Here is a 12350-nt window from a genome sequence, read left to right as displayed (position 1 = left end):
AACCAGATCATCTTACTGTGTGGGATCTTGTTGTGTGAAAATTAGCTGCCACGTTTCCTCCATCACAACAGTCATCATATGACAAAAGTCCTTCAGTAGCTGTAAAACGTATTAGGCGGTGCTGAGGTTGTAAAATAAATGTATTTAATATTTAGGGAATAATATGGACAGAATTTTAAGATGTGAGCTATATTTTAAATGTTAATCTAATCCACATGGGAAAGTGTGGACTACGTGTACACAGCAAAGGGTCATGTTGGCAACATGAACACTGCCACAAAGTATAGTGTGGGCAATGTGTCCACAGCAAAGGGTTGTGTGGGCTGTGTATAGTGGCCAAGTGTCACGGGGGCTACATGTGCACAGTAGCCAAGCATAGTATGGGATACCCTTAAATAGCAAAGTGTAATGTGAGCTACATGTACAGTGTCAAGTTGCAGGCTAGGTGTACACAGCGACAAAAAGTACATAAGATCGGTTTTTGAGTGTCAAGCTCAAATAAGTTATGACAGGAACGTGGTTGTATTTTATTGAAACCGATCGCCAAAATCTTGTAAAGCCAACTACATGTCAGCTCTATATCTTTACAGAATGCTGTTTGATAACCATTAAATCAGTTGCTTTAGAAAGATTTAACTTTATTCACCCTGGAATCATGAGTTATATTTATTGCAGTATATTGTACTTTTCATTGATATGACAACAAATATACATAGCCCCAGGTGAATTGGATTAACAAGATTGATGCCTGCTTGCATTTAGAAGTTAAAAATAAAAGGTAAGGACTCTCTGGATTAACATGCTAATTCACTTCTTGCCCCTAAACAGAAAACCCCTGTGGGTCAATAATTGCAGCAGCAAGTTTGCTTTTGTCAACTTATGGGTGGTTTTATTGACTAACAGGCAACATTCCAGTGTGGATTTTTGTTTAATCTTTGAAGCTTTTGTTTGTAGAAATGTGATCATCACTGCTGCACACAGGTTAGCGGGCACCACTAAATTGCTGGATTTTTTTAAGAGGACATTGAAAATCCCAGTTGAAATCCTCGCCTCTAAATGCCTAGATTCACAACTGGCCAAGAAACTTAGAGAACATTTACATCTTTCCACTAACTTGAGGTTATTTAAATCAAAAGCATGGAATTGCAAAATACTGTGGCATATGACAATCTCATTCTGTCAGCAACAATGAGACTCTTGCATTACAGCTATACAAATATAGGAAATATATTTGTACAAATTCTTACAACACATCTCTGGGAAATTACAAATTTACTAGATACAGCCACAAAACCCATTGTAAAATATTGCCCTGGTATTAAAATCACACCTGGTCCATTTAAAAAGTACATCAAGACCCCATATTTTAGAAGGAGTTAAAAATCCATGCCATTGTGACTTATATACTGAATTTTACAATGTGTTTTTAAATTGGTACTTTATTTTCTATCCTTTACTCTCCTTGTTTCACACGTCTTGCCCAGACAAGGATGACTGGCAGGATAGCTTCTTTCGACATCAACCAACCCAATCACAAATAGATTAGTGTTTCATCTCAGTGCTCAAAATTCCAGCTAGGTTTAATGGAACTCAATCACCACTTGCGCTTGAATCAATCTATTTAAGACACACTTTTAATGTTGTGATAGATTATAGCAGTACAGATTGAAACTACCTCAACATTGTTTATCTTTGCTATTCATAAGGCTTAGTGGATGGTTGACAGTATATGACAAGACAGTAACTCAAAGATATCAACAGGACATCAGATTATAACAGTAAGATTCAAGTCCGTCAGCAGAATTGCCTATATTTTCTTTTCAGCAGATTTGGTTTTTCTAATGCTGCTAGTTCATGCTATAACATGCAGCCTCACTGAATATCAACCTGTGAGACCGGAGGTCAGCAGTGGAATCAAAATACAGCAAGTGCTTCTAACATTGCTCTAGGAGATCTGCATGCAATTTCTCTTGACGGAGGAAAGGAAACAGGTAACCCTAACAGTAAGTCAACACTGCTATACAGCAAAATAGACCTGAATATAGATGGACCTTCTTAACATAGAGATAAAAACAAAAAACTGCGGATGCTGGAAATCCAAAACAAAAACAATTACCTGGAAAAACTCAGCAGGTCTGGCAGCATCGGTGGAGAAGAAAAGAGTTGACGTTTCGAGTCCTCATGACCCTTCGACAGAACTGAGGACTCGAAACGTCAACTCTTTTCTTCTCAGCTGATGCTGCCAGACCTTCTTAACATAATTTCAAGTCACACTCTTGCAACTGTTTTATACTGAAGCTAATGAATACAACTAAGGTTAACACTGAAACAGCCATTATAAGTCAACGCCTTCATTGTGAAAGCAACAGGCAAGACCATGAGACACCTGTAAATACAGGATATATCACCTGAAACAACATAATTGAGTTTTTTTTTTTGCAGAGATTTAACACATTTCTCTCTTTAGGTAAAATAACCTTCCCCAGAACGAGCTGACAAAATGAACAGGGGTCATCGCAGAAACTTCCTCTGCCTCTTTCTGCATTGTTTGCTGTCCTCCTCAACAACGTCTGGTGGGTCTGGTACAACAAACCCATTGGTAAGCTGATAATACACCACAGTAGAGTCTGAGTCAACAACGGCCAGGGTGAGCTCCTTTTCACTTTGGTCACAGGTACACTCCATTATTCTTCTAATCCTAAAAACAAAATCAAAATATGTTAAGGTGCATTGGGTTTTTCCTGGTTGCCTAGATTATATGAGGAACTAAAATCACACAATTCTGTTTAAATATCATACAAAAAGCACTAGAGTGGCCAGGTCGGTCCATTAAGATGCTTTCATGATGTTAGGACATTTCTTTTTGAGCCATCAAAAACCTTCTTGGACACAAACAAATGACGGTGGACCCCTAGCACAGCTCAGTGAGAGAAACACTCAAAACACAGGAAGCTTCAAATTATCCAAGCTCAGATTTTGAGGAATTCAGTGTTCATTCCTCAATTGCACGATTGTCTAGATATATAATAAATCTTTATTTTTCATAAATGATAAGCAGTTGATCATTTTATAAACTAAAATTAAAACAAAAAAATTTGACATTGATAATTCAGTTTAAATGAAGAGAAAGATCTACACAGGCTGAAGAATCTTTCGTTGCTTTCAGAAAAGGCAACCCCATTTACATTGCTTACTAAGGTCTGACTGTGCAACACTTTTACTGGATGGGTATAGACACTGCATTAAAGGCATCAGGCATTAGGGAAAACTATAGAAATGAGTCCACTGGCACCAACTTCTATGACTGACAGAATTTACTGATGACAGCTGTTTGCAAAAGCATTCGCAAGAGTTATAAGAATGGCAGATATGAGAAATTGTAATTCCATAATTAACAATATGCCTCTCGTGACTTGACTCTCTGATTTGCCTGCACCATCAAGTGCCTTCTCTTATTGTTCAGAAAGGAGACGGGTAAACACACCAGTGAGATGATACCAGCTTAAAAATAAACCCATTTATTGGTTTACTTCACATGAAGTACATGAATGAACACGTTACAGTTTTTGCTAAGATACAAACTTGCTCTTTAATATGAGTCTAACTCATATCACAAGGAAGCAATCTAAACTGACCAGAACTAACTTTAGAACATGAGACATCCATCTCTCATTCTGACCATTCCAGATTCAAAAACTAACCAAGGTTATCTCTCCTGGACAGAAAGAGAAAATAAAAGGCGGAGAAAGACAAAGTAAAATAATTAACTGGTTTGCCCCTCAGCTCCCTGCATTGTGATTGGCTGGCTGAGCTTCAATCAAATTTCACACCTTAAATGAAAAACAGTCTCTTTGGTGTGGGAGCTATGGCAGTCACTGTTTAGCTTGGCTGCTAACCCCATGAATTAAAAGCATTCAGACATTAAAGCTGCAAATATTGTGTCAGACAACCCCCATTGGTTCAAACTGATTTGATACGTGAGAATACAGAGAACTGATTCTTCTTGTATCCCAACAAATTTTTCCTATATGTTCCTGCTGGCTGTGCTTTTTTTTTCAAGTTAATCCCTTTGCAAACCGAAGTTTACTTCATGACAACACAACATAAACCAAATCAAAATGCCTTCTTGGTAAAATAGACAAACATCTTAAAACATTACAGCTTGGAAAACAAAACAAAGTCTAGACACAAGAGCTGAAGTTCCCTCTCTGGACCTCGTCACCTCCTCCTACAAGACCCTGTTCAAAACCTATCTCTTTGATCATTGTTTTAATAATCCTTGTTTGATTCATTGTTCAGTTTTCTTTCCAGATTAGTTAACATTCATTGAATATTGCCTTCCAAAAACCAGACAAGTCAGTCTTTTTAGAACTTGATAATGATTAGCTTTCTTCTCAACTTGCAGAGTATTCCTCTTTCCTACAACCCTCAACAGGTTTGTTGCCTTCGAGTTTTGTGTTAAGTTTTTAAAACCTGCCTGTGTAAGGCACGGCCCACAGGCCACAACCCCGTCTCCCAAGCCTCTGTAGCCGGCCTGTGGAGCCAGTGTTCAAACTACAGGTGAGGTCGATGAAAGATTCTGCTCCTCCAATCACAGGCTGCTTCTCTCCCACATCTGCTGCTGTGTGTCTCTCTCCAGTGAGCCAGTCTCTGACTGGAGGAGGAGCAGCGAACAGTGGGAGGATAACTGCAAAAAAACTGCGGATGCTGGAAATCCAAAACAAAAACAGAATTACCTGGAAAAACTCAGCAGGTCTGGCAGCATCGGCGGAGAAGAAAAGAGTTGACGTTTCGAGTCCTCATGACCCTTCGACAGAACTGAGGACTCGAAACGTCAACTCTTTTCTTCTCCGCCGATGCTGCCAGACCTGCTGAGTTTTTCCAGGTAATTCTGTTTTTGTTGTGGGAGGATAACTGGCTTTCCACAGCACACGCTCGCTCGCTCTCGCCCTCCTGCGCAAACGCCGGCCCCCGGAAGGCGTACGACGGTCAAGATGGCGGAGGGGGCCGGGGAGGAGGGGCAAGAGTGACAGCGGAGCTGCAGCAACTGCGCCCGCCCCCAACCGGGGGGGAAGCTGCAGTCCCAGGCAGGGCCGACTGAGGAAGCTTGTCTCCTCAGTGTCCCGAATACCTGCTCAGTGCTAGGTCCAATCTCCCAGGCCCGGGTGAGTGGGTGTGAACAAAAACCGAGACTGGGAGTGAGGCTGACTGACACACACACACACCCTCCCCTCCTCCTCCCCGCCCCCCCCACCCCCCCCCCTCCCTTCCCCAAAGACCTATCCACAAAGCAGGCCTAGTGAGGAGGAAAACCCAGGCTGAAAGGCAACCCGCCCCGCCCCAAACGTGTGTGTGCCACCAGGGGCGAATGAAAGGCCAGCGTTTGTTAAACCCAACTCTCTCTCTCTTCAACCCCCCCCCCCCTTCAAAATGGTTTGACAAGCCTAGTTTAAAGACTCTGAAGTTACAATACTTGATATTCAACTTATTCAAAGATCAGTACCAGAGCAATGGGCACGTCCCAGTATGCTGGGTTTACTGTAGAGCAGATTGCCTGCCGCTAACATGCATTTCACAAGAACCAGATGTCTGCTCAGTTATGAAATGTATCATCCGGTTTGATATCAAACGTCAACTTCTTTTGACATGTAAATGTCCTTCTGCTGCAATTGGCATTGGCCCAAAATTAGGCTGGCATAAAGCTTTGAAATTTTTTACAATTATGTGGTATTCACAGCACAAACAGGCCATTCGGCCTAACTAGTCTACACTGATTTCTATGCTTCATATAACCATCCTTCTACCCCTCTTCATCCTTCATGTGCTTAAACACAGCAATGCCATCTACCTCAATTATGCCTTGAGGTATCAAGTTCCATATCCTGACCACTCTCTGGATAAAGAAGTTTTTCCTGAAGTCCCTACTGAATTATATTTATGGCCCTTGGATTTATTCTCTGCACAAATGGCAAGATTTTCTTAATCTCTGTCCTATCAATCTCCTTTGTAATGTTAAAGGCCTCACTCAGATCATCCCTCATCACTCTAACCCTACTCATGAGTCTACAGGTTGATGTTTTATCAAAGGCCTTTTGAAAATCCAAATATAATCCAAATGAAGTAGACCCTTCAAAAAGAGGATGCTGCTTAAGTCCTTGGGCATTATATTTTACATATATAAAAGTAGTATATGTGATGGTCAAGTTGAGGGCTTAATGTTGGACAATGGAATTCCAGTTTTGTCAAGCATTCCCAGGGCAGGTATAATGTAGGTTAAAGTGGAGTAAAGCCTTCTCTTAAACTCCTTCAGCAGTGTATTTTTCCAACTTCAGCATAACAACTGCTGCATTCCCAAGGCCTGAGTGAAATTTCCAACTCACCATCAAATGTGGTACATCATTACATCCCTCCTGTCCTCCACTCTATTAGACCTTCGTTTTTTGTCCTTCCCTGCCCCCTTTCCCTGGCAGATGTTCATCTTTCATCTTCCAGCAACAATGGAAGATGATTGACCTGAAGCATTGATTCTCCACAGATACTGTTTGATCTGACTGTTTCCAGCATTTGTTTATTTCAGATTTCCAGCATCTATAGTGTTTTGCTTTGGTGCTATGTTATAGGTGGTTTTGACCTATGGATCCATAGTCACTATAAAACAAAATCCATCTTTCTAAGCTTTATAGTCACTGGAAAGAGGAGACTTCCACTAGCCTAGTGTGATTAGGCCTGGGCCCTAAGGTCTGGAATTCTCTCCTAGGTCTCTCCACCTCTCTCTCCTCATTTAAGATGTTCCTCAAAACTGGTCAAGCTTTTGCTCACCTCATATTTCTTTGTCATGATCGGTATCAGTTTACTACATGCATTCCTCCATGTTGAATGCAATTTGGAAAAAACATTGAGGGTAGTAAGGGCACAAAATATACTCTGGGTGGGTTACTTGAATGCTCATCACCAACACTGGCTTAGTAGCACCATTACTTACTAGGTCTTGAAGGAATACCTGCCAAACTGTGCCTGTGGTGAAGGAACCAACATGAGGGAATTACCTCCATGACCTTCCCCTCACCAATTTATTTGTCACAGATGTATCTGTCTATGACAGTATTCAGGGGAATCACCACTGCACATTCCTTGTGGAAACGAAGACCCATCTTCACAGTGAAGATACCCTCCATCACATTCTGTGGCACTACCACCGTGCTAAATGGGATAGATTCAGAACAGATCTAACAGCTCAAAACTGTGGCTCTGTGGGCAATCAGCAGCAGAATTGTATTCAACCACAATCTGTAACATCATTACCCAGCATAACCCTCACTCTGCCATCATCATCAAGCCAGGGGATCAACCTTAATTCAATAAAAAGTGGAGAACATGCAAGGAGCAGCAGACCTAAACATGAGATGGCAACCTGGTGTGGCAACACAGGGTTACGTGCATGTTAAACAGCTGAAGCAGCATGCGAGATACAGCAATGCAATCCCACAACCAACAGATTAGATCAAAGCTCTGCATCCTGCTACATCCCATTGCGAATGGTGGCGGACAATTAAACACTAACTGGAGGAGGAGGCTTTACAACGCTCAATGATGGGGGTGGGTAAAAGACAAGGCTGAAGCATTTACAACCATCTTTAGCCAGAAGTGCTGAGTGGATGATCCATCTCGGCCTCTTCCTAAGGTCCCCAACATCACAGATGCCACAGCCAGTCAATTTATGCCTTATGATATGAAGGATTCACTTGACATTTCAGGCTGAGAGTGGTTATAGAAGCTTCAACCTTGTCTTTTGCACTAACATGCTGGGCTCCACCATTATTGAGCCAGCTCCTCCCATCGCTTATTTAATTGTCCATCACCATTCACTACTGGATGTGGTAAGACTGCAGACCTTTGATCTAATCCATTGATTGTGGGGTGGCTTAACTCAATCTAAAGCATGCTGCTGCTGCTATTTAGTATGCATGTAGTCCTGTGTTGTAGTTTCACCAGGCAAAAGACAAGGCTGAAGCATTTGCAACCATCTTTAGCCAGAAGTGCTGAGTGGATGATCCATCTTGGTTTCTTCCGGAGGTCCCCAACATCACAGATGCCACCGTCAGTCAAATTATGCATGTAGTCCTGTGTTGTAGTTTCACCAGGTCAGTACCTCATTTTTAAGTATGCTTGGTACTGCTCAAGGCATGCTCTGAATACTCTTCATTGGACAAGGCTTGGCACTCTATCTTGATGGTAATGGTTCGAATGAGGGATATGCCAGACCATGATGCTACAGATTGAGGTGGAATACAATTCTGCTGCTACCTGAATAGCCTAATTCCCTCCGCTATGGCTATGACGTAGATATTAACATTGGCACAAAGCGAAAGGAGATAGGTCGGCTGGTCTGAGGCCAGAGTAAGCTTTTTCTTTCCTCTGAATATCGTCAACAAGGGACAGTACTGTAATGATTTAATACCAGTGCAAGGAGTGCCTTTCCTTCCAATTTCAGAGTTGAATTTTAAAACTTCAAGCTGCCTGGCACAGAGCATTAAATATTTGTATAAAATGACAGTAAACACTGGCAGTTAAATCATAAAGTTTCAAAGTTTTTACTGTGTTCCTCAGCCAATTTAATGCAATTCAGTGGGCACCAGGTGAAATATTGGCCCAGATGTTGCTGTCAAAGTAACATTGTGGCTAATGGTGCTCACAGCTTGAAGCAAGGGAAGCAAATGGGAGGTTAAATATCCAATATTTATCTGAGTTGCACCACTCCATTAGCTTCATAAAAACCGTATCTCACTGTCTGGTTTATCACTGACATGCATTGAATGCAATGAAGTTGCAGTATTTGTATGGCCCGTCCATTCCAATCTAAATACCTTTTTAACAATGTGATGAGTGTTCATTAGCAGTCTTACTCCTTTAGGTATTATTTGATATTTTCAAAACTCCAATAACAATTATGATTTTTCCTTACTCTTTTCTCTCTTCATCCAATCTTTCTTTCCCTCTCTAATTCACTTCCTGTACCTAATTTGACATTGAATTCCCCTACTCTAACTTCTTCCTGTTCAGTCCTTGCACTGTTAATTTCACAATCCTTCAATGTGATGTGTTAAGGAGATATGCAGTTGCTTTCCTTCTTCAATCAGGTCCCAAGTACCCACACTGCAAGATTAATAGCTTGCACTTTTAGCAACATGCCCCACTAAAAACTTAAATACGCAAGGACCAGTCTAACTAGTGGCAGATACTATTAGATGTCCTACCACAGTAAAATCAGTTTCACTTAAGAGAACACCAATAGAGACGTTTAAAATCAAAACCATCTGATGTAGGTCAAACTCGGGGAAAAGCATACATTGTCTACATTTTTTAAAAAGGAGCGGAAGAATATTTATTTCAACTTGAACCTGTGAACGGGACAAACCTGATCCTGTAAAATAAAAATCAGAGGCTCTGAGGCTCACAATAAACAGAGGTACTTGGTTCCATAATCAGTACTCCATGACATCTGATACATGCAACACAATGTATTGAGTCTTCATATAGTCAGGAAGTTCTGGGAATTGGGGAGAGCATTTTACAAAGAACCTCAGGGAATTGGGAGGAAAAAAACAAAGATCGCAACTACAAAGAGTGAGAAAACAGCACATCATTTAGGAGCTTCAAATAGGAAAAAAAAACTCATATGCTGAAGTGAATCACAGAGAAGCTTCGTAAGAGTTAAAGAAGGAACGACTTTAAAATGTTTTCCTAAATTTATTGGATCCTGTATCAGAGAACAGATTTAAATATCAATTAAGGATGCAGTGGCTCTAACTGGAAACAGGACACTTAAAGGAATGTAAAGCCGCACTGTTCTGTGAAGCACAGTGTCCAATTGCGAATATGTACTGTGAAGGGGCTACCTTAGCCTGAAATTAAAACCAGTACCTGAAAATGGCTTGCTCACTGTGCAGTCAAACAGGCCATCGCCTGATCATAAACCAGTTAATTAAATATTAGATGAATCTTCTTCTGTTACACTATGTATTTATGCTTCCAACTGCAAATATTTGACAAAGGTGATTTCAAAGTGATTGCTTTCAATTCACTGCAGATTCAAAAATTGTTGGAATAAATCATGTTTAGACAGATGAGTGGGACATGTTTTGGAATGAAAGCATAGTGCAAACATAAAGTTGGAGGGGAAAATATATGTTTAATTTAAGAATGCAACACCAAAATGACTTATTAATAAGATGAGCACAATGGTCTGGCGCATGCAGATGACAGGACCACAGGCGCCCTTCTAACAGAATGTCACTCAAGCCAGGAAGTGGCGCCTGGAGACAGTCACTCGAAGTTACTACTCAATGAAGTGGGAAAGCGTGAACTATAGGAAGCTGGAAGCGACTATGGACTGTTTGACACAAGACGGTAATTCTATGGACAGTGCAATGTGTGATAAGTGTAAAAGATGAACATTCCTTTCTGTAGTTTAAAGTATAAGTCGTCTACAAAAAGTGTTTAGTTAATTGTGTTTTCAGCCACTTGTTAGAGTAAAAATGTGAAATCTTGTCGTGTCATCTTTTTCAGCTGTTAACTGGAAGTTCAAATTTCTTTTTAAACATTAACGGACTCTACGGGGTCATAACAATAGTGAGAGCAGGGCAAGGCAGTCTGAGTTAGAGAATGAAACTAGTGCAGAAGCTGAGAGGGGAAATCTCAGGAGAAACTTGGAGGTTGTAGACAACAAGGATTTTAAAGGAAGTGTGAGGGGTTAGAACAAGGTGAGGTATCTGAAGAAAGACAAGCTGCCAGATGAGCAAGAGGGAAGAGATCAACATGCGACTTGCATATAAGGTCCATGTTATCATCATGACAACTTGTGCAAAGCAGGCAGTGAAAGCAAAGGCAGGCGGTAAGGGTTCATTAACAACTTGCATTTATATGGCACTTTTAATATAACAAACAGTCCTCAAGGCCCTTTACAAGAGAATTATTAAACACAATGTGACACTAAGGCACTAAAGGAGATATTAGAATAGCTGACCAAAAGCTTGATCAAAGTAGTATGTTTTAAGGAGTGCCTTAAAGGAGCAGAGAGATGTAGAGGCCCACAAGCCAGTTTCAGCCAGAGCTAAAATGTCAAGAGACTTGTTCAAAAGTGAATGGACATTTTGAAGGAAACCTCAAAAGAGGAGTAGTGGTTGTTGATCCCCTGAGAGTCCAAGATGGTGAGAGGGCAATTTGGTACAATGTTTGTTCCCTTCTTTGCATATTTGGGGCCTATACTCCCCAACCAGAAACCTGTTCTCTCATCTCCTCCTTAGCAGAGCTTCCTCACATTTTCATAACTTGGTTGGTAGAATGTGCTTCTCTCAAATGTCATTAAGCTAGACTCTCCCAAAATTGACACTGTATTAACAGACATTGATATTTATATCAATTATAAGCAGCTAATTAGCTCCTTACAAAGCACTAATTGTATGTCCATTACAGTTAGCTGTTATTTTATATCCATCGCTCTTAATCAAATTGCATTTTCAGAAATCATACATTTTAAGGGAGGAAATTAGGGCTCTGTTTAGCAGTAAGACTGATTCAAAAGGTACAAGGTGTAACATTTCTTTAGCTCAGTAATGAAAATCTTGTCCTGGGTTTTAGTTTTTAAACTATGAATGGGCATACATATGAACAAATGAATTAGCATCAGGAGTAGGCCATTCAGCCCCTCAAGCCTGGAGAGAGAAGAACAGCTGCACTCAAATCATTGATATAAATATATTGTGCAGTGTTTCTATTGATGGTCATTCCCTACCACAACCAAAATTCATCCTCAATGCACAGTATGGAGGTAAAGAAGGTGCATAATGAGGCATGCTAGCATGGCATTAATTCTAATAGGGCAAAGGCGGCTTACTCCACATAATACATCCAGACTGAACTTATTTGGATTTACTTTTAATTGAATATTCTTTTTGTTTGTGTTTAATTCACTGCTACTTCACTTCCAGGAATGCACATCTTGAAGTTCTGCTTCTTCCTCCAATGGGATTTCCATTTGTCTCTTATTTAATTTTGTTCACCTTCATTAGCTTCTGTTTCCCTGTTCATTTTTAACATTTGATCTCTTTGCTCAATACCACAGTATTTTGTTCACTGGAATTCAACAGGGTGAACCTGGCTTCCCAGTTTGTTTTGTTAACTCAATTGATCTTTACCTAACGCTGCTGGAAATTCCAAACATCAAAATCTAGTTTAATTTTAAATAAAATATTATATCCCACCCCCATCAACAAGATCCCTCTAACAACATACACCATGCTGAGATACAAGAGAAGCACAGGAAATACAGAACAGCACCATATGCTGAAGTG

At 40.5% G+C, this 12350-nt stretch overlaps 1 protein-coding gene across 1 annotated transcript in view; it reads right to left on the bottom strand.

Annotated features, from left to right (window-relative positions):
* Positions 1 to 506: 506 nt before the first annotated feature.
* Positions 507 to 12350, bottom strand: part of tsen15 (TSEN15 tRNA splicing endonuclease subunit) — a 51048-nt gene continuing 39204 nt past the window's right edge. Inside the window, exon 4 of the mRNA XM_041207551.1 lies at positions 507 to 2698. Within this exon, the coding sequence (XP_041063485.1) occupies positions 2512 to 2698 (187 nt within the window). The 3' untranslated portion in view covers positions 507 to 2511. The remainder of the gene's footprint in view (positions 2699 to 12350) is intronic.

Source organism: Carcharodon carcharias, chromosome 16 (genome assembly GCF_017639515.1).
Source record: "Carcharodon carcharias isolate sCarCar2 chromosome 16, sCarCar2.pri, whole genome shotgun sequence".
NCBI lineage: Eukaryota > Metazoa > Chordata > Chondrichthyes > Lamniformes > Lamnidae > Carcharodon > Carcharodon carcharias.
Note: the sequence above shows the minus strand (reverse complement) of the source record. Positions and strands in the feature narration are given on the sequence as shown.